The 23,295-nt window shown below is 43.6% G+C and overlaps 1 protein-coding gene across 2 annotated transcripts in view; it reads right to left on the reverse strand.

The window, feature by feature from the left end:
• The window catches only part of LOC137561759 (ankyrin repeat and sterile alpha motif domain-containing protein 1B-like), a 145,559-nt gene that overhangs the window by 88,745 nt on the left and 33,519 nt on the right, over window positions 1-23,295 (reverse strand). For both annotated transcript variants that reach the window (XM_068273109.1, XM_068273108.1), the window contains exon 2: window positions 14,590-14,732. In XM_068273109.1, the coding sequence (XP_068129210.1) occupies window positions 14,590-14,676 (87 nt within the window). In that variant the 5' untranslated portion in view covers window positions 14,677-14,732. The remainder of the gene's footprint in view (window positions 1-14,589; window positions 14,733-23,295) is intronic.

Raw genomic sequence — 23,295 nt, forward strand, 5'->3', positions numbered from 1 at the left:
GCGTTTTGCTAGCGTTTTGCGGATTGCTGCTGCGGTTTTCAGTATAGTAGATTTCATATATTGTTACAGTAAAGCTGTTACTGAACAGCTTCTGTAACAAAAACGCCTGCAAAACCGCTCTGAACAGGCGTTTTTCAGAGCGGTTTGCGTTTTTCCTATACTTAACATTGGGGCAGAAACGCATCCGAAATCCAAAAAATGCCTCACCCAGGCATTTTTCGTTTCTGCAAAACGCCTGCCGCTCTGGTGTGCACCACCCCATTGAGATACATTGACCAAGCAGATCCGCAGCCGCAAGCGGATCTGAAAACGCGGAAAAAGCTGCTCGGTGTGCACCAGCCCTGATTCCCTTTAAGTTGCCAGTTATACAGGTGACATCAGTGTTGGATGTTTAACCACTGATTGTAAAATGGAAATTTATAAAAGTCCAATATGTGCACCTTCAGGGCAAATAGGGTGTTTATAGAAGTCCCGCTATTCTGCTAAAGTGCACATGCATACGTGGTGTGTGAGCATGCGTACAGGTTTGCATATGTAACTTGCAGAACTACATATATTTGTAAATCACGATAAAGTGTGCAGTCTGCACACATTAATGTACACCTGAACTGACACGGGACATGAAGAGGTAAACATGTGTTTGCACAGTGTGCCATTCCTCCATATAATTAGTCTGTGTTCAAGTCTTTTCTTTTTGTCACTGAAAGGGTTAAACATTCAGGTAGGCAAATGACAGTCTCATTCTAGACCTAGTCTGACTATAGAATACCTCTTACCGATAACTTATTGTAAGCCATAAAAAACTCTAGCCAGGCAGAGAACCACTTCTGAGTGTGCAGAATAGATAAAAGGGCAATCATTCATAAAAGGTCAGTAGTTCATAGATTGTCGCTCTCACACACTAAAACATTAAACCTAGTTGTTTAGCTTTAAAACAGGAAATAAAACTGTGGGATTCTAAAAAAACAAAAAAACATATCTTTTCTTTTCATTAGAACTCTGATTCTTTAATAGTTTCTCACAAATTTTCTCACAGGCGAAAACTCTGGAGAAATCTTTACCAAATTTTTCCTCATATTATTTATATATTAAATCCTCTAAATGTTCAGCCTTTTAAATGTTTAATTGTCAGAAAAGGTGAATACTTGAATGCGCCATTACTCTCAACATTTTCATATTTGATGCAGCTATTGCAGATAAATTCCCTTTGGAAAACTCAGCCTTGAGGGTGTTCTGCAGAGGGGGTTCTGCAGCTACACAACAGCTCTCACTGCTGAGCACACAATAACCTTACCCAACTCCTCCCCATCCTGCTTCACATTTAACTCTTTGCAGCCAGCACTGCAGCTACACCAGATTCTAATCACTGAGAGACTCGGCTGTAGCTACAGCACAGGCTAAAACAAAAGTATATTATACCTGGTAAACAATATGTAATTTCCCATCCGATTGACAGTCAAATCAAATATTTCCAACAGGTCCAATCTCATTCCCGATCGTTTTTCTGATCCATTTTCAAGATCACTTCTAAACAAAATGGGTGGGCTGGGGGTGATCAGGGTGGTCTGTATGGCTGATATTGTGGTGAAACCCCTCCCACAGTGTGATGTCAGGGCCATTGCCCTGACAAGTTTGCGGTCTGTGAACCTCGTTGCATTGTGGGAAATAAAATGCTAAACAAGCAGTATCTCCCTCTGTTCATAGAACTCTCAGTAACAAACATTCTGCAGAGATCATCTGACAGGCCTAAAAATGTCACCACCAGTGATAAATTACAGAATGTAAATCAGGGAGAGGAAAGATTTAAATTCATAAATTAATATTTCAAAAAATGAAGCAACTTTATTCATGATGTTATTTTAGGTACAGTCGGTACTGATTTCTGTGGAAGAGGCAACAAGGGCCCGGGCCTTTAGCGGCTGAAGCCCAAGGGAATGGGAGGGGCACATGGAGTGGGAAGGGCTACAGTACATGGATAATACACATAGAAGAGAGGGCGGCACATGGAATGGGAGGGGCTACAGTACATGGATAATACACATGGAAGAGGGGGCTGCACATGGAATGGGAGGGGCTACAGTGCATGGATAATACACATGGAAGAGGGGGCTGCACATGGAATGGGAGGGGCTGCTGTACATGGATGTTACATATGGAAGAGGGGGCTGCACATGGAATGGGAGGGGGGCTGCACATGGAATGGGAGGGGCTGCATATATGGATGATACACATTGAGGAAGGGCCTGCACATGTGATCGGAAGGGCGCTGCTGCTCATGAAAGGGGCACCACAACACACTCGGCCTAGGGGAACATAAAGTATAAATCCGGGCCTTGACTACAGTTCCTCTTTAAATAACTAAGGCGTGATATTAGTCCTAAAATGCCTCCTGCTGTTGCCACGTAATATACTCAGAGACACATCTGCTCAGAACCTTTACTATGGAACTTCAATAAAACTCTCTAGTGGAGCTGAACGTGGAGTTTTCCCCGTGGCGGGTTCCCCAGACGCACACTGCGGCTCCTCCTCCGTCATCAGCGGCGAGGAGGAAACAATCGGGCGCCCAGAAGTACGGCGCGCTTCAGTGTGTGGGAAATAATTACACGGTAGCCCGATCGGGGCAGGAGAAGTTTATCTCATTTACACAAAAACGCAAACAAAATGACAACCGAACCCGATAATTATACCTCTGCAGTCTCCTGCCACACAGGAGACAAAAAATAAATTGTAAAAAATTCACTGGCACAAAAATAATTATGAAAGGAGTAACTGATAAAGGAGAAGTCATACTACGGCCATCATCAGCTGCTCTCACTTTGGTGTTCTAGATGAAGGCGTAGTAGACTGTGCCAGAGTGGCTGGCCCTCCTGGAAGGCACCAAGGTCTCCAAGTAAGGGCTGGTGCACACCAAGAGCGGTTCTGAGCGTTTTTTAAAACGCTTGCGGGGGACAAAACCGCTTGGCTAATGTATTTCAATGGGCTGGTGCACACCAGAGTGGTTCGTTTTTTCCCCAAACGCAAACTTGGGGGGCTGCAGCATTCTTGCGGTTTTCTGAGGCGTTCACGCCTCAATGTAAAGTATAGGAAAGTGGAAAACCGCTCTGAAAAACGCTAGAACAGAGCGGTTTTCCAATCGTTTTTGTTACAGAAGCTGTTCAGTAACATCTGTACTGTAACAAATATAAAATCTGCTAAACACATAAACGCTGCAAATAACGCTAGGCATGTTTAGAAAATCTCTCTAAAACATGCCTAGAAACGCTTTGAAAAACCTCTTCAAAAACCACTAGCGTTTGCGGATCTGCTAACGGTTTTTGGAGTACACTGGCCCTTACTGTGCGTTCTGTTTCTAGGCATCACCATCACCAATGATTTAAAGGGATCTTAGCAGCCCCTGGTTTCAAATAGCTGAAAGGGCTGCCATGTTTGAGAAGTGAACCCCCCTTCCTGCTCCCTTTTCACTGCCATTATCCAGGGTTGGTGTGAAGTTCATCAAGCGTGACCTATCTTATCTGTTTGAAGGACAGTGTCCCCCTCCTCCTCCCTCACTGATGCTGAATGGGTGTGTCTGATCTTAGCTCCTGGGAAATTAAGTCTAATTAGAAGGGTCCTTATAGACACAGAACATTTATATCACGCTTTTCTGCTGGTGGACTCAAAGCTCCAGAGCTGCAGCCCCCAGGATGCGCTCTATAGGCAGTAGCAGTATTAGAGAGTCTTGCCCAAGGTCTCCTACTGAATAGGTGCTGGTTTACAAGAGCTGAGATTGGAGCCAAGGTCTCCTGTGTCAGAGGCAGAGCCATTAACCATCACACTATCCAGCCATGTGCTTATCTGCCTTACATTTTCTGTGGATGGAAGAAGTAGATATTGTTAGTACGCATTTTTAATGTGCCTTTAGATGCCCTGGGTGCTAAAAAAAAAAAAAAAAGGTGCTCGGGCAGGGCCGGTTTTAGTAACAATGGGGCCCCAGGGCAAAATAAACCTGCCCCCCCCCCCCCAACAGCCATATTGCGGCTGTATAGCGATCCCTGGCTAAAGCGTTGCGGCTGCGGAGGGGTGTCCAGGGGGTCCATACGTACTGCATATGGACCCCCTGGAAGCCCCGTCAGGAAAAATTCATTGCTCTTTCTTTTGATGCATGTAAAATTACACTACCGTTAGGTTTGCTACTAAAAAGTGACATTTACCGCATTTAAAAGTATACTTTTTCCTTTTAAACTTTATAATTGATTTTCTCAAAAACTATAAGGTCTTTTTGAAAAAAAAAAAATTCCCTCTTGTAGCCACTGGGGGCCTCTACAGGCTCTGGGGCAATTGTCTCCTTTGCCTCTATGGTAGCGCCTGCCCTGTGCTCGGGTCAATTTAAGATGGGGGCAAAAACACCACTAACTAAGACCCAGAAAGCTCAGCAGAGGTTGTTCTTCCTGAGGAAGTTTGGAATGCAAAGGGAACTGCTAACCAGCTTCTAAACTGCCACCATCAAACCTATCCTCTGCTCCTACATCATCGTCTGGTACCCAGGCACAACCGCAAGCACAAACTTCAAAGAGTCATGCTGCAGAGAAGATCATCTGTTTTTTTTCTATCGAATATGCCACGCCCAAATTAGCATGCTGCGTTTTCAAATGTATGCTCCAGAGCCACACCCCCCTTTCCCCAACTGAGGTAAGTATCTATCTTTTTTTTTTTCCTCACTTCAGGTGCCCTATGAGGCTCGTTTCACACCAGAAACCAGCATCAGCGATGCGATGGGTTGTGGTGGACACCAGTGTCGGACTGGGAGGTGGAAACACTGAGGAAATCCACCTGCAGGCCAAGCAGCAGAAGGACAGGAACCCACTAGAGCGATTTTTTTTGAGCGTTTAGGGAGGTTTTCAAACGCGATTGCGATTACCAAAATCGCAAACGCAGGACATGCAGCATTTTTGAGCATTAGCGTTTCTGCAATGTAAAGTATATAAACGCTGGTGTAATTGCTCGTCAAAACCTACACAGAGCGATTTGCTAGCGTTTTTAATTGACTGTACACTGTAAAAAAAAAAAATGAAAATTAATTGAAAGGACCAATCAGAATTAAAATCGCTAATCGCAAATTGCTACACAATCGCTGGCAAACAGCTCACACTTTTTAAAATTGCTACCAAAATCTGCAGAAAACGCTCATGAAATCGCTTACAAAACGTTCATTAAAAACGCTAGCGACTGCGATTTGCAGTGGGTTCAAACCCTGTGTTATCACTCCCAATAGAAACCTGTAGCAAGTCCTCACTGTGGGCAGCAATACCTGATTACTGGATTACCTGGATTTCCTCAGTTTTATCACCTCCCAGTCTGAAACTCTCCGCATCGCACTGTCAAAAACAGGCCTATTGCGCAGTGTTCCCCGTCTGGCCACCAAGCGTCATGCGCGCTGGCCGTCACTTCCTGCTTCGGGAATGTGGAAGCGCTTGGAAGTGTATTGTTAAAATACGCTTACACGCATGCGCGCCACACCGCTGCGTCGACTTTTTTCTAACAATCCACACGCTGCCATAGACTAACATGACTTCCGGGCCGACGCAGATCGCCGCAACTCACCGCACCACTAACATAGTTCTTGACCTGCTTTGGGGATGCGGCGGAAACGTCACTTCCGTTGTGTCCCGGAAGTCTGAAAGTCTCCATAGACTTTCATTGCCCGGCGGTGGGGTGCAGTAAAAATATCGCACTGCCCCGCCTCGGTGTGAACAGGCCCTAAATAGTCAAAGTTACTAACAAAGCCTAATGGTCAAATTAAATAACACTACTGAGTTTCATATACATTAACTTCCCCTAATTACTTCTACAGGTTCCGGAGGGGTAAACATAGGAGAGTAGAGGTCGGTGTTATGCGGTTTCATGCATTAACGTCCCGTCTAATTGTCATTTACAGGAGGCTATTAAAAATACCCTCCGGACGGGAATATGAAAGATAAAATGCGACGCTGTTAGTAATGTCCAATCAACTGTCTAATGGCCGTGGCAGTATATTATATCCTATTTCCCCAGTCCATTATTAAAAGGCACATAGGACGCAGTTCAGCGTTAGCATAAAATCCGCTTTTAATAACCGGATGATCTCAGCGCCACGTCAACGCCAAAACTTTTTATTTTACACTCCCTGCTTTTAAGTTATAAATTTATTCCGGACAGCTTTAATGGTATAATTGCTGTTTTAGAGGCTTCATAAAGTTCCGTTTAATGGGGACGGATAAATAAAATCTGGTAAGGTCCGCCGTATATTCAGTAAAGGCTCGTATATTTTATTAAGTCTGCGTGCTACAGGAATGGCCGGTGTGATATGAAAACATCAATCTTTTTTCCTGAAATGTATTTAAAGCAAACCTAAAGCTTAAAAAAACCCTTAAAGTGAACCAGAGACGAAGCACCCTCATGTATTTTACCATATATATCAGTGGGAACATTAGAGAAAACACCTACCTTGCTTTCTGTTTCATTCTGCACTGCACAGCTTGTTTCTTATCCGACCTGATAAAATCCCCGACTGAGCATTCAGTCTGGCTTTGCTACAATGACTCAGCTATAATGATTCCTGAGCAGAGCCAGCAGGGGGCAGGCTTGGACTTGAAAAGACATGAGAGAACACAGACTGAGCTATAAATATTCCTCAGCAAAGCCAGAGTGAATGCTCAGTAGGGGATTTTATCATAGCTGATTAGAAGCTGTTGCAGTGCAGAATGAAACAGAAAGCAAGGTAGATGTTTTCTCTAATGTTCCCACGGATATATATGGTAAAATACATGAGGGTGCTTCGTCTCTGGTTCACTTTAGATATAATGAATTGTATGTGTAGTACGGATAAGGAATAGAACATTAGTAGCAAAGAAAAGAGTCTCATTTTTTTTAATTTCAGTTATATAGCTTTTTTTTTTAATAACATTGCATCATACTGTCACAGTTGCAGTTTTAAAACCACACTCTGTCTATTAAGCTATAAAACAAAGAAGACATAATGACCCTTTGAACTTTCCTGCAGTAAAACCTTATCTAAAGCTGTCTCTCACTGTTTGACTGTTTAAGTGCTTTAGAAAACATTCAACCCAGTGGGTCAAAGAGCTCAGAGAAGCTCTTCTGCATAGATAACAATTAAAGGTTTTTTTAAACTCTTCAATATGAGCCTCTTATCTTTGCTACTAATGTTCTATTTCATAACTGTACTACACATACAATTAATTATCTCATATGTTTATTTTCGCTTTAGGTTTGCTTTAATAACCTTGCATGCATCAGACGTAATGGAGAAGTGAAGTTGTAAAAAAATATGCTAAATCAATCCTTAAAGAGGAACTGTCGCGAAAATCTTAAAATTGAAAACACATACAAATAAGAAGTACATTTCTCCCAGAGTAAAATGAGCCATAAATTACTTTTCTCCTATGTTGCTGTCACTTACAGCAGGTAGTAGAAATCTGACATTACCGACAGGTTTTGGGCTAGTCCATCTCTTCATGGGGGATTCTCAGCATGGCCTGCATTCTTTATAAAGACACTCCCTGAAAAAGATTTATACAAAGATGCTGTCTAGCCTCCATGCTCACTATTTTGGAAGTTGGACGGAGCAACTGCCATTCACTAAATGCTTTTAAAAATAAACAAAACCCTGAGAACCCCCCTATGAGAAGATGGGCTAGTCCAAAACCTGTTGGTAATGTCAGATTTCTACTACTTACTGTAAGTGACAGCAACATAGGAGAAAAGTAATTTATGGCTCATTTTGCTCAGGGAGAAATGTACTTTTTATTTGTATGTGTTTAAAATGTTAAGATTTTCCTGACAGTTCCTCTTTAAGGCCTCTTTCACAGTAGGACAGTGTGTTTTGATGCAAAGATAAAGTCGCAATGCAAATTACAACGCAATGCCCCCCAAAAAGTCGCAACGCAACTTAATGTCCCGTTACGGTCGCATACAGTAGAACATACAGGCAATGAAAAGTATGCTTCCAAGTCATTACTGAGCATGTGCAAACAGTCCAACGCAGCTAATAACGTGTATAACCCACAGCATGCAGCACTTTCACTTAACGTGCAGCGTTAGTCACCAGCGCAACGTGTGCACTGTGAATGGGGCATTGATTTTTCATTGCAGCGAGTTATTCTGCGTTAAATGTTGTTTTAACGTGCGACTTTAATGTTGCACTATGAAAGAGGCCTAAAGGATACACGAGGTGACATGATGAGATAGATGTGTATGTACAGTGCCACGCACAGAAATAACTAGGCTGAGTTCCTTTTTTTTCTTTCTCTGCTTGAAAGAGTTAAATATTAGGTATGCAAGTAAAAGTTTCTGTCTGGCTCAGGCTATAAGGTAACCCTCACTGATAAGGAATTAAAGCCATAAAAGACTTTTCTGGCAGAAAATGGCTTATGAGAGCAGGAAAGAGATACACAAAAGGGTCAAAAGTTCATAGATTTGAGCTCTGGAATACTTTAATTAGTGAGTCATTTAGCAGAGACTATGAAACAGTAAAAACTAAAAAGTAGATTTAAAAATTAAAAAAAACTCTGTGATATCTAAAAGAGTCATTTTAGGGGAAGGAGGATAGATACAATTGTTTAATTCATCAGTTTATTCTCACCTCATTTGTCTTTTAATAATGCCTAATCAAAACTGTCATTACAATTAATGACTAATGATTGATTTTGAGTCATGATTTTGCACTCCGGGGGTGATGTGCCCTTAAGGCCTGGAACCCACTACAAAACGCAAACGCAATCGCTAATCGCAATTGCTAGCGTTTTCTGTGAGCGGTTTGTCAGCGATTTCATCAGCGTTTTCTGGCGTTTTGGTGAGCGTTTTGCAAAAAGTGCATAGCGTTTTGTGAACGATAGCAATTAGCGTTTTGCAATATGATTGGTTAATTCAAAATTTATTTTTTTAATCAAATTTAGCCGGTGTTGGATTTTTTGAGCTTTTAAAGGGGGCTACACACCTGTATGAGTGGCAGCATCCCATACTTCAAACAATCAAACAATTAATAATGATAATAATACTAATAAGTACGCACACAGAAACAATAGTGGTAGTTTACTTAACTTTTATTTTCTTTTTGCTTTTTTAATGTTTGGCATCTTTTTCTTAAATTTTTTGAGAAAAACAACCTCAAATACAACTTTGTATCTGTATGAAGCACACATAACCCCCAGTATTTTTGGAGTGATGTATTCTGTGTACAGAGCCTGCAGCTCTGTAGCACTTCCGACCATCCAGCAGACGTCACCAGGAAGTTTTTTAAGGCCTTCTGGGAAGCACAAGGCCTTCTGGGTAGCGTTTCAGACAAGCAAAACGCTAACTAAATCGCTCTGTGTAGGTTTTGAGGAGCGATTAGGCCAGCTTTTATATACTTTACATTGCAGAAACGCTAGCGCTAAACGCTAAAAATGCAGCATGTCCTGCGTTTTGGTAAATGCAATCGCTCCAGTGGAATTTGGCCTATCCATTAACATTAGCTGAGCGTTTAGGGAAATCAATAGTGTTTTGAAAACCTCGATCGCTAGCGGTTTGAATCGCTCACTAAACGCTCACAAAATCGCTCCAGTGGGTTCCAGGCCTAACTCTGTACCCTTCTGTATGTACGCTGGGGACGTTCAGTTGTACTGCTTTGGCAGATTCTTCACACATGTATAAAAGTTCAACAACAATGGCAAACAAAGTCTCCAACCGCTACATACCTCTGGCAGGTAGTGATGCTCTTAGGCTGGTTTCACAGTGGGATGTTAAAGTCCCACGTTACAGCAGCCAGTAACGCAGCCTAACTCACAGCACTGTAAAATCAATGTGCTGTTCACAGTGCACACGTTGCGTTATATAGTAACGCAGCACGTTTAAACAAAGTGCTGCATGCTGTACGTTATACTGGGGTAAGCAGCGTTAGACTGCTTGCACATGCTCAGTAATGTTGGAGGAGGAGGCTCCTCCTCCTCCTCTCACATGGCTAATTAATATTCACTGCACTGTGGTGACTCCTGGTAGTACTGTAGTGTTGTATGGATCATGATCGAATCGTTCATTTGATCCGGATCTTTTTTGTGAGTCGAATCATCCGGATCATCACAATGAAAGATTCGGTTCACAGTGGATGTCTGTCTGGAAGAAACAGGAACAAAGGCCTGGTGCACACCAGAGGAGTTTTTCTGAGCGTTTTGAGTTTTTAAATCTGCTGCTAATGTTATCCTATGTGTCTGTGCACACTGGAGCAATGAGGTTTTGTAAAAAACCCCATAGCATTACATTGGGAAGAGCTTTTAGAGGTTTCAAAAGCTCTTCCCAATGTAATGCTATGGGGTTTTTTACAAAACCTCATTGCTCCAGTGTGCACAGACACATAGGATAACATTAGCAGCAGATTTAAAAACTCAAAACGCTCAGAAAAACTCCTCTGGTGTGCACCAGGCCATACAGAATGTACAGTGCAGGGAAAGTCCTGTCCTGCTAATCATTTCACCCAGTCTGCTTCCCTAGTAAAAGATTCAAATGATTCGGTTCAAAGATCTGGATCTTTTCAATGATCCGATTCAAATGATCCGAATCCTTAAAAAGATCCGGACTTCCTATCACTAACCTGGAGCGGCTGCTTTGAGAGCTGCATAACGCAGCTCAACCTGACGTCCAACTTCAACACCACCATGCGTTGCGTTAGGGGCACGTTATGCGACCATAACGTCCCCTAAAACGCAACGTCTTGGTGTGTAAGTAGCCTAAAACAATGTACACACATCCAACTTTGATTGACCAACCACTGACCAGTTTTACAACTTCTATATAGTATGAGGGTACAAAACAGATTTTGAATAGTATGAGCAGGTTGTGTAGGAAAGCTCCCATACTACATGGAGGTGATAATATTGGTCAGTGATTGGCCAATCATTATACAAAGTGTGTACCAGCCTTTAGGCATCATTAGGCTTAACATACAAGGGTGTACTGCAAAGTTTTAATCATCACCCGGAAGTTTTTATGTTATATGGATGGAATTTTGTCAGTGTCATTATTGGTCCCTAAGTGTATTGGCGTTTACAAAAACCAGCTCATTGTATCCTCCATTTCTTTTACAGATTAAGCCAGAAGTGACTTAAAGAGGAACTCCAGTGAATAGAATGTAATTAAAAAGTGCTTCATTTTTACAGTAATTATGTATAAATGATTTAGTCAGTGTGTGCTCATTGTAAAATCTTTCCTCTCCCTGATTTACATTCTGACATTTATCACAGGGTGACATTTTTACTGCTGGCGGGTGATGTCAGTGGAAGGAGAGGCTGCTTGCTTTTTTGGCAGTTGGAAACAGCTGTATCGATTGAGGATGTCAGATGGGAGGAAAAAAAGCAGCGGTAAAATATTCTGAGCCACCGGATCACAGGAATACCGCATAGTGACACAACTGCTGTGCAATTTTCCTCTACTGCTATAGGAGCTCAAGTTCATGAAAACTGCTGCAGGATGGCAAACGCATCAAACAAATGGAAACATTCACTGTTGTTTTTAAGTACCTAGCGTTTCGGAATAAGATTGAAAAGAGCTTCTAGTGGATAAGGCCCCTTCCCTGCAATGGAGCAAGCCGGAGTAGACCTGTCTCTGTATTGTATGCAGATGTGCTGTACTACTCTGGGGTCTCTCGCAGTGTTGCAGGGAGGGGAACACGAGCCAGCCTCTTCCTGTTAACAAACAGCTGACCCCGCCTGCCTTCTCCCTGCACTGCTCAGGAAGGAGCAGCAGGAAGAGGTGGGCGTAGTCAGTTGCTGGGAAAGAAACTCCCACTCGGCTGCTCACCGATATACAGTATCTGTTCTGCAGAGGTCATGTGACCTTAATGGGCCATGTGACTGACTTAACTTTTCCAAAGGGGACGCCTCTGAAACAGCTGCATCAAATATGAAAATTGAATGAGTTAATGTTCACTTTACTTCTTTCTGTGAAGACAGATCCCTCTTTCTGTGAGTTTAGCCTAGTTCATCAAATATGTATGCAAATGACCAGGTACATCTAATGCCTGGTACACACAATGACATTTTTCTGTCAAATCGATTACTACCAACAGTTCTGAACGTTTTTCTGATCGATTTTTTTATCACTTCTATACAAAATCGATCAGAAAAAATGATCAGAAATCAGTTTGGACCTGTCGGAAGTAATCGACTTGAACGTCAATATGACGGTAAAATTGCATTGTGTGTAGCAGGCATAACAGCAACTTCCCCATGGCTTAATACTGAAGATTACAGATGGTCAATGAGCTGATTGTACAGCTTGCATGCAAACTGTATGCAAAATGGAACTGGGCCAATTAACAGGAACCGCATTTGATTGGTGCAATTACGATTTAGACATTCAATGGATTCAGTGTGATACATTCGTAATTTCAGGTAATTTTGTGCCGAATTTAGCGGTTAATAGCAAAGCACCTATATGCGCTATTGTCACCTAAATTGCTAAATATGTTAAGAAGAGTGGGAAACATTAAAAAAAAACGTTTTTTTACAAAAACATTTTGTCGTTTTTGAGTAAATCAAATTTTAAAAATGCAAAGAAAAAGGTTTTTTTTTTAAGTTGTCATTTTTCTGAGTTTAAAAAAAACATTGTTCCTTTGCATTTTTAAGAACGCAATTCTCAAAAACTACAAGGTCTTTTTGAAACTTTTTCTTTTTACCTGTTCCCACTCTTCTCCTTAAAGAAAACCCATACTGAAAAAAAGTTCCCCTGGGGGGTACTCACCTCGGGAGGGGAAAGCCTCTGGACCCTATCGAGGCTTCCCCCGTCCTCCTGTGTCCCAAGGCGGTCTCGCTGCAGCCCCCGGAACGCACAGGCGACAACTTGTAGTGCTGTGCAATATTTACCTTTCCTGGCTCCAGCAGGGGCGCTGTTGCGGCTCTTCTGACGGAGATAGGCGAAAATAGCCGATCTCCATAGGGTCCGCTCCACTGCGCAGGAGCAGGAGACTTGCGCCTTTGCAGTAGAGCGGCCCGACGGAGATCGGCTATTTTCACCTATCTCTGTGGGAAGAGCGGATACTGCGTCTGCGCTGGAGCCAAAAGGTAAATATTTACATCGCAACCGCTCCGGGAGGATTTTCGCCACCGCTGTGGGACCGAGGAGGACGGGGGAAGCCTCAATAGGATCCGGAGGCTTCCCCCACCCGAGGTGAGTACCCCCCAGAGGAGTTTTTTTTTCATTACAGATTTTCTTTAACATACCGTATGTGACAATGGTGTGATGCACGAAATTACACGGAAATTACGCAAAATTATGGTTCCTGATTTCCTTTTCAAATGAAATGAATTATATTTTTTTCCAGAAATGTTGCATTATGATTTTGCATCATAATCATTCTATTTTGCATCGTTGTGGTTCTGATAGGATGTTAAAGATATTTATTCTAGAAAGGAGGGGGGGGGGGAACTTATGACTGGTTAGATGCCAAAAATGTAAACAATGCTCAGTTGGTTCTATCATTGACCTTGACCTCATTTGACCTTGCCAATGCCCCATAATAAGATCACTATGGAGGCTGCCATATTTATTTGCTTTTAGGTCGCATTCACTGTGGGACGTTGCAGTTTAATGCAACGTTAAAGTCACAGCGCATCTGCAAGCAGTGAGTTACCACAATGTAACATTTTTCAACGCGACTTTAACATCGCACTGTGAACTTTAGGATTAGCATTGCAGGATGTAGGATTAGCATTGCAGGCCGGCAAGCTGCGTTATAAGACTTTACAACGCAGCTCCGCAACTTGGCACTGTGAATGTGACCTCAAACAATACCAGTTGCTTGGCTGTCCTGCTGGTCCTCTCCCTCTGATACTTTCAGCCATATACCCTGAACAAGCATGCAGCAGATCAGGTGTTTCTAACACTATTGTAAGATCTGATAAGATTAACCACATGCTTGTTTTTGGTGTGATTCAGACACTACCGCAGCCAAATAGATCAGCAGGGCTGCCAGGCAACTGGTATGGTTTAATAGGAAATAAATATGGCAGCCTCCATATCACTCTCACTTCAGGTTCCCTTTAAAGAGACACTGAAGCGGAAAAAAAATATGATATAATGAATTGGTTGTGTAGTACAGCTAAGAAATAAAACATTAGGACTTGGAGCAGAGACATAAGTCTAATATTGTTTCCAGTACAGGAAGGGTTAAGAAACTCCCGTTTTTATCTATGCAAAAGAGCCACTGAGCTCCACGACTTTCAAAGTCGCAGAGAGCTCTGTCTCAACTGTCTGTCAATGTATTGTTTTTTTTTTTTTCTGCAGAGAACAGTTCAAAAGTTCACTAGCCTATTCTGTAAAATCATTTAGAACGCTGAGTAGTGTGTAAACTGCAAATATTAGGGAATGATGCAAGGTTATAAAAAAAAACGATATCACTGAAAATAAAAATATGAGAATATTTTCTTTGCTACTAATGTTCTAGTAATTATCCGTACTACACAACCAATTCATTATATCATAATATGTTTTTTTCGCTTCAGTGTCTCTTTAAGTCACCATCAACAGGGCAAGCCCCAGTTCACAACACATGAGCCCCAATACATGATTCTGCAAAGCGGTTACCTGCGCCATCTGTCTTTCCAGCTTCGACCGCGGAATATCGTCAAAATAATTGTCATTTCTCCTCCGCCGTCCATCTCCCTGCATCATAATGTGGGAAAAATCGAGGGATCCCCCAGTCGGATACAGCTTTGCGGATTTTGTGACTGAAACGAGGGGAGGGGAAGAGAAAAATCGATATTAATAAAGTGCGAGTGGAGAGATAGCTGACATACACTGACAGTTTGGAACATAGAGAAGAGAGCGTCCACAGGGGAGGCGCAGACATATACACCTCCCCCCTCAGTTCACATTCTATTCTGTGCAGAAAGCAGCGGGTTCCCTTGTTTTATCCTCATGCCCCGGCTTCTGCGATTGGCTTATAGCTTTTCCCAAGGGTCTGCACAGAAGCGGAGTAGAGATGGTCCATGAGATGTCCCACTTGCATGCAAAATGAAACGCAAGTTGTATACAGCTCGGAATCGGGCCAGTCAATCCTGCCACTCTGATTGGTCCACTTCCAAGCGGAATATAATTTGCATCAAATTTGTATGCGAGTTGGTAATCATTAGAAAACCTAATTTAGGGCCAGTGCACACCGAAAACCGCTAGCGTATCCGCAAACGATATCGGTTTTTGAAGCTTTTTTTCTGATCGATTCTAGGCATGTGCAGAGCGATTTTCTAATCATGCCCAGCGTTTTTTTGGAGCGTTTTTGTGTAGCCTTTTTTATATTTTGTCACAGTACAGCTGTAACTGAACAGCAACTGTAACAAAAACGCCTGGAAAACCGCTCTGATCTAGCGCTTTTCAGAGCGGTTTTCCACTTTCCTATACTTTACATTGAGGCAGAAACGCCTCAGAAATCTGCAAAAATGCTGCAGGATCCGAGGCGTTTGCGTTTGGGGACAAAACGAACCGCTCTGGTGTGCTCCAGCCCATTGCATTACATTAGCCAAGCGGTTTTCAGCCCGAAAGCATTTTAGAAAATGCTCAGAACCGCTCTTGGTGTGCACCGGCCTTTAATAAAGCCTGTGGACAAAAACCAAATTCACGAAACGGTTGAGAATGGAATGAATACCTTCCCTTTAATACAGGGTGTGTTTATATCACCTGTTGTTGCAGAAATAACAATACTTTTCTAGAGATCTTGTATGTGCAACAGAAGAAAAAGCTTGAGGCACTGTAACTTGCAAATAGGGTACCTTTACTCAACGGTGTACAGACAGCGGATATGTGGTGGGAGTGACAGAGGCCTGACAGCCGCTTCGCTTAACAATAAGCTTCCTCAGATGTACTGAGGGCATTTTTTGCCCTTTCTTCAAACGCAGGCGATTTTCAAAATCGCCCTGAAAGCGCTTGTGCAACGATTCTCTATGAGAGAGTTCACATCTGAGCGGTTTGTTTCCGATCCGCTCAGCAAAGCGCTGCACGTACCATTTTTGAGGCAATTTGCCTCAATGGAAGGTATAGGAAAAACGCAAATGCTCACAAAATCGCTTTGTGCAGCGATTGCATTCGCGTTTTTAAGAATAAATACATTGTATTATTTTACGGATCAAAGAGTTCACTTCCTGACTTGCGTCAGGGACTGAATGAAAAAACGCTTTGGAAAAGCGCTTAGAAAAGCGATTTTAAGAAAAACGCAGCGTGCAGTGGCGCAAAAAAAAAAAAGCGCACAAAAATGCAAAATGCTTGTATTTGCGTTTTCAATTTTAGATGTGAACAAGGCCCAGAGAGTCTGAAGCGAGAATAAATCTCGCTTCAGACCTCATAGATAGCAGGGGCATGTTTGCCCCTGCTAAACCGCCGCTATCCCGCAACTTAACAGGGGGTACCTTCACCCCCAAATCCCCTCGGTGCAGCGGGGGAGCGCTTCCTGGTTGGGGCAGGGCTAACCGCCGCAGCCCTGCCCCACGCGCGTCTGTCAGCGTGTATCTCAGCCTCTCCCCCGCCCCTCTCAGTCTTCCTTCACTGAGAGGGGCGGGGGAGAGGCGGCGATGCGCCGCTGATAGACGCAACTGGAGGCAGGGCTGCAGCCGTTAGCCCTGCCTCCAGGAGGAGCAAAATCCACGACCAAGTTGGTCGTGGATTTTGCAAGGGGGGGTTTGGGGGTGAAGGGACCCCCGTTTAGCCGCGGGATAGCGGTGGTTTAGCAGGTGCACACATGCCCCTGCTGAATATGAGCTCTGAAGCAAGATTTATTCTCGCTTCAGAGTCTCTTTAAACAGGCTAAACTCTCTAAATACATACAACCAATCTATTTTTTTATGCCTTATGTGAATACCATATCACCGCATACAACATGGGCTTCATTGACAGCGGCGGTTCGCGCAGGCGCAGTGCGGACGACCTCGGGGTCAGCTTCCGCAGCGAGCATGGAGACCGGGACGGCGGTGCAGAGCGGAGGGGTCGGCGTGGGACAGTCGGCTGCTAGGGGCTGGAGAAAGCCCCAGGTGAGTAAAGTCTTTTTTCGACGATTTGCCAGATAACTCCTTTAAGCACTTTTTTAAGCGCTTTTGCATAGCACACCCACTGCACACCCGGCTGCCCGCTCACACGCCCACCCAGCTCCCTGGCCCTGTCCTCCTGCTTGTGTTAGGCTCGGTCCGTGCTGCGCACATGCGCAGTAGCAAAAAGCACGGACCCACCTACACAGAGACAACTGTCCCTGCTGTACGCAGGGACAGTTGCCTATTATTATATAGGATGCCTATAATATGCCAATACCTGATGTTTGTTTGCCAAATATTATATAGTTATTATATACAGAATATGTCGGCACTTTATAAACCAATAATAATAATATATATACACACTAAAACCTTGGATTGAGAATACATTACAATACAAACAAATGACATTGTGAGTACTGTACACCAATACCTGATCTATGTTGGCCAAATACTATATACTTATTATATAACTAGTTGACCTAAGCCTGTTTAAAAATAGGCTCTAGGTCTCTTCACGCCGCCAGTCAGTGCGCATGCACCCGCCCTCCACGCGCGCACACGCCAGTCCACCGCTCAGCCGACTGGCCCGCCCTGCATCCTGTCCCAACGGCTGTCAGTGCTTGACATGTGCAGTAGCGCAAAGCATTGACACAGGGACAGACGCAGGGACACTTGTATTTTATTATATAGGATAAATCAATACATGATGTATGTTTTCCAAATATTATATACTTCTTCTATTATACACCAATACCCAATGTATGTTTTCCAAATATGACACAGTCCTCCGCCGCCACCGCTACCCACTCCATGCCCTAGGTGACTACCCAGAAGGCCTAAGTCTAATAATGGCCTTGATTTTCATTTTTTTTACAAATTAGTCCCCTTTTCCTGCAGGCAAGCCACTGCCCACAAGGCACGTTCCAGTTTTTAGGCCGTGATTGTCTGGAGATAATTAAACAAGCGAGCAGTAATTATGCAGAGCGTGTTACGCGGAGATCTCATTTATGGGAGCATGGATGATCTTGTAGCGCTCTTATTAGATTTAATGCTACCACTTCATAAATCAGGACATTCACCTAGGAGGCTGAGAGGAAGCGACATGTCTGTGCTGTGACAGGATGAGATGGATGCAATGGAGGGTAACCAAGCCAGGGCACGGCAACAGCATCTGGAAGATCTCATCCTCGCTGGGCCACAACTGTATCCTCAGCTCAGCTGCTACTGTCATAAAAGTGCCCGGCAAATAGCTGTCAGCAGCGCTATCTCCACACTGTGCCTGAGGTGATGTGCTTAAAGGAGAACTTCAGCCTAAACAAACATACTGTTAAGTTACATTAGTTATGTTAATTAAAATAGATAGGTAATATAATCTCTTACCCGCCCTGTTTTAAAAGAACAGGCAAATGTTTATGATTTCATGGGCGCAGCCATCTTTTTCATGGGGGCAGCCATCTTTTTGGTTGAAAGGAGGTGACAGGGAGCATGAGACACAGTTCCAACTGTCCTGTGTCCTGATCACCCTTCCCAGCTGCGCGTGCTAGGCTTAAAATCTCAAATTAAAAAGTAAAAAAAAATGGCACCAAAACAGCAGAGCGAGAACAACAACATCAGAAATCCCATCATGCTTTGCACAGCATCATGGGAAAAATGCCCGGGCAGTTTTCTTCTGTGCAGCTAAAAATGAAACTTGGGTAAGAAAAACAAAGTTCTGATGCTGTGAAACTGTTAAAGAAACACCAAGCCTTTTCTGTCAGGTGATCTGTACGGAATGTTTGTTACTGAGAGTTCTGTGCACAGCGTGGCTGGGATTGACAGCGGGCTCAGTAAGGGCTGCACCGTGCGGCGACAGCGGCGGAGAGCGGAGGTGACAGTGTGGGACAGTCGACTGCAAGGGGCTGGAGAAAGCCACAGGTGAGTAAAGCAGATTTTTGTAAATTCGCCTGATGATTCCTTTAAAGGACAAACGTACTGATAGGGATATGGAGGCGGCCATATGTATTTCCTTTTAAACAATACCAGTTGCCTGGCTGTCCTGCTGATCTATTTGGCTGCAGAAGTGTCTGAATCACACCAGAAAAAAGCATGCCGCTAATCTTATCAGATCTGACAATATCAGAAACACCTGATCTGCTGCATGCTTGTTCAGGGGTTATGGCTAAGGCTAGGCGCACACATAGCCGGAAATGCTGCATTTTTGCTGCTAATGGAAGCCTATGGGTTGCAGGAAAAAAACGCATATCAAAAACGCATATGCGTTTTTGATGCATGCATTTTCAAAAACGCAGGTTTTGTTGCATAGTCTTCAAAAACGCATGAAAAACGCACATAATGAAAGTCAATGGGAACGCAATGGTATGCGTTTTTCTTGCGTCTTCCATGCTTTCTTATATGCCTTTTTTTCCCCCCAAAAAATGTTTTGTGATGTACTTCCGCTTCCTGTTGTCTTCCTAGTGATTTGCATAAATGGAAATATAAAAACGCATGAAAAACATGCGAACCGCAAACGCATTTAAAGGGAACCAGAGAGGAAGCACCCTTGTGTATTTTACCATATATATCAGTAAGAACTTTAGAGAAAACACTTACCATGCTCTCTGTTTCCTCCTCACTGCTAAAAGTGTCTGTTATCAGCTGTGATAAGAATCCCGGACTGAGCATTCAGTCTGGCTTTGCAGGGAATAATTATAGCTGAGTCATTATAGCAGAGCCACAAGGGGGCAGGCTTGGGCTTGAAAAGACACCAGGGAAGACGGACTCAGCTATAATCTTTCCATAGCAAAGCTAGACTGAGCTCAGTCGGGGATTCTTATCAGAGGTGATAACAGTCAGATTAAACAGAGAACAATGAAACAAAGAGCAGATTAGGTGTTTACTGTCATGTTCCCACTGATTTATAAGGTAAAATACAAGAGGGTGCTTCATCTCTGGTTCTCTTTAAAGTCGCACGTAAAACACTTGAAAAACACATCTGCAGTAAAAAAAATGCAAACATGACATAAAACGCAGCCTTTCATGTTATGTTATTTGTGCTCCCGGCCTCAAAGTATTAGGGCTCATTCCCACTATCGCGAATCTGCATGCGTCCAACGCATGCAGATCCGCACATGTAATGCAAGTGGATGGGCCTGTTTCCACTGTAGCGTTGTTGAGGTGCGTTTTTTTCAGCGGTAAAAAAAACGCACAAAAGAGCCAACGATTTCGCCTGCGTCGGGAATCCGTGCGAATCGCCGCTAATGTATTTAATAGTAAAAACGCATGCGTTTGTTACATGCGTTTTTACCCGCGATTTCGCGTGCGATTTCGCACCTTTTTTAATTTTATTTTGCCCTGGCAGTGTCATGGTTAATTTTGCATGGCACCCTGCCATGCGAAATCGCATGCGAAATCGCGGGTAAAAACGCATGCGGAAACGCATCCGCATGCCTTTTTACAAGCGTCGGAATGCGGCCGAAATCGCGTCGCAACAGTGGGAACGAGCCCTTAGAGGCAGAGGATCATCATGTTATTAGATCATTCATAAAATATATACTTATTACAATGAGTACAATCTCACTATAACCATACAAAATCCCTATTACATGAAGTCACGCAATACCCGGCTGTCAGCAGATTTTAACCCCTATACATCACTGGATATATTGCCTTGTTTATTATGTACTCCTCTATCCTACACAGATCTCTTATTTAACCATTTCGGGACCGGCCGCCTAACCCCCCTTAAGGACCAGGGCATTTTGCGGCGGAGGGGGGTGTGCGCACGTTTGGGGGGGTCAGGTGGCCGGATCCTGTCTGTGGCTGGCTGGGCAGTGTCCCCCCTATGGTGGCAAGTGTCCCCCCCCTTACGCCAGCAGCAATCACTCCTCTTCCAGGCTCCAGCGATGAGCCGCAGTAGCCCCCTTCTTCTCCAGCCGGCATCTCTGCTCCGAATGACGCTCAGTTCTGGGTGGCGGCTTGATGACGTCATCAAGCCGGGACCCGGCGCTGACGTCAGACGGAGCAGAGATGCCGGCCAGAGCGGAGGGGAGCGCCGATCTTCGCTGGAACGGCAGGGAGGTGAGTGGATCCTCTTCTTTCCCCCCTGCCACCGCCGCTGTCAAACTGATCACTACGATCCGACGGCGATCGTAGTGGTCACGTGATCAGCAGCCATACGCGATGGCTGCTGATCACTGAGGGGAGATGCCAGCTGTCATATGACAGCTTAATCTCCCCCTCCGGGTGCGCACGATCGCATCGGGAGCGGTTCTTTAGTGCAGAAGTTGATTCAACGTCCGGTCAGAATGGTAGCACTACCTACTGGACGTTGATTCAACCTACGTCGGTGCCCAAAAGGTTAATCTCTTACTATGTGGAAAACAGAAGAGAGAAAAGAGGAGGAGAGATAGAAAAAAACAAAAAAGGGGGAGGGGGAGGAAGGAGAGGGTATTAAAAAAACAACAACTATTTATTAGCTTTTTGTTGTTGCTAAGCTGGTAATGAACACCTCTTTATGCGCACTGAATAGTGGTAACCCTTAGGGTAGGAACACACTAGGCAAAATCGCAAATACGTTTTCCATAGCACATAGTAGAAAACGCACATGCGATTCTGCTTAGTGTATTCCTACTACTGGGGCGTAACTAGAAATCACTGGGCCCCCTTGCTTAACTTTGGATGGGGCCCCCGTCCCCCTCTGCACAGGTAAACTGAGAACCAATGTTATTCAATTGGCTAGTGCACACTTGGATATGTTTTCCCCATGCAGATAGAAACAGACAGCAGTGAAGCACTGCATGTATTTTCTCTATCAATTACATTAGCTTCTGTGATAAAACGTGAATGTTTTCACACATACAGACACACATGGTGTGCAGAAAACGCATACAGAAAACTGACAGATGAGTGTGCTCCCAGCCTCAGCTTATTACACTCACTCTGTCCATCTCTGATGAAGCAGAACTGGCTCTGCAGACTTATTAGCATCACTACAGTACACAGCCCTTGGGAAGGGGTAGAGAGGATGGGGGCTGGGCGCTGCACACAAGACCATGCTGCACACTAAATAGGGACTGTCTACAAATCTTTGTATGATTTCTTATCAGTGGCTGAGAAGATGCAGTCATTAGAACAATTGTGCAGAGAGCAGAAAGCTTTTTCTCTCCGCACCTTTAGTTGTCAGTCTCTCAGGACAGGGAAAAGAAACCTATCCCCGAAGGGGTCCCCTGCGGCTTCTGGGCCCCCCTGTGGCTGCATCCCTTGCAGGGTCTATTGTTACGCCCCTGATTCTTACCCTTAACTAACAATTTTCTGATTACACCTCTCTGAGGCTGGGAACACGTTAGGCGTTGCGTGAAAGGCTGTGTTTTTGCTGCATTTTAAGAGTGTTTTGTTTCATTTTTGCGCATGCGTTTTTCCTTTGTTTTAATGCGTCTGCGCTTCACACATATAAATCGCAAGTACCGTATATTTTGTATGAATTTTTTATATGCGTTTAATGCAAATCACTAGAAGGTCAACAGGAAGAGGACATACATAATCAAACTTGGTTTAAAAAAAAAAAGCATACAAAACGCAATAAACCGCTATATCTCTGCGTCACCATTCACATACATTAGGTGCGTTTTATGGTGGCCATACACGGTATAATAAAAACGTTTCGATTTTCCCGTTTATTCGATCTAAATGATCGAATTGAATGAAAGTTGAAAATTATTTTTTTTTTCGATCAAGAAATTCGAACGATTATCCCGTTTTTTCGGGAAAAATGATCGGACATGCTGGAAAAATCTTCATATTCAATCTAACGGGATAATCGAACTAAATTATCTAATTGAAAAATTGTACCATGTATGGCCACCTTTAGATTCGTTTTGGAAAAATATGCAGCAAGTTCAGCATTTTCTAAAACGCACATAGCAGGACGCAAACATATGCGTTTTTTCATGCGTCCCTTTACCTTCCATTATGTAAGCTAGTGTGTTCCTACCCTGACACTGCAGCTAGCCTTGGTAGGTTTTGGAGCTCCAGATCAATAGAGAGCTTGGGGGCCCATGTAACACTCGCACTGGGGCCCCAAGCTCTTTAGTTAGGGATACCTACTTTTATGCAAATTTTCCTGGTTCAACATCACAAAGACTTCCTATAGCTATATATTACTGTATACTGGTATGAAGCCCCGCCCTCTCAGTGATGCTTAGCCTAGGCTGATTTAGAATTCTCAGTTAAAGAGACTCTGTAACAAAATTTTCAGCCTTATTTCTTTTATCCTATAAGTTCCTATACCTGTTCTAAT

Source organism: Hyperolius riggenbachi, chromosome 3 (genome assembly GCF_040937935.1).
Source record: "Hyperolius riggenbachi isolate aHypRig1 chromosome 3, aHypRig1.pri, whole genome shotgun sequence".
NCBI lineage: Eukaryota > Metazoa > Chordata > Amphibia > Anura > Hyperoliidae > Hyperolius > Hyperolius riggenbachi.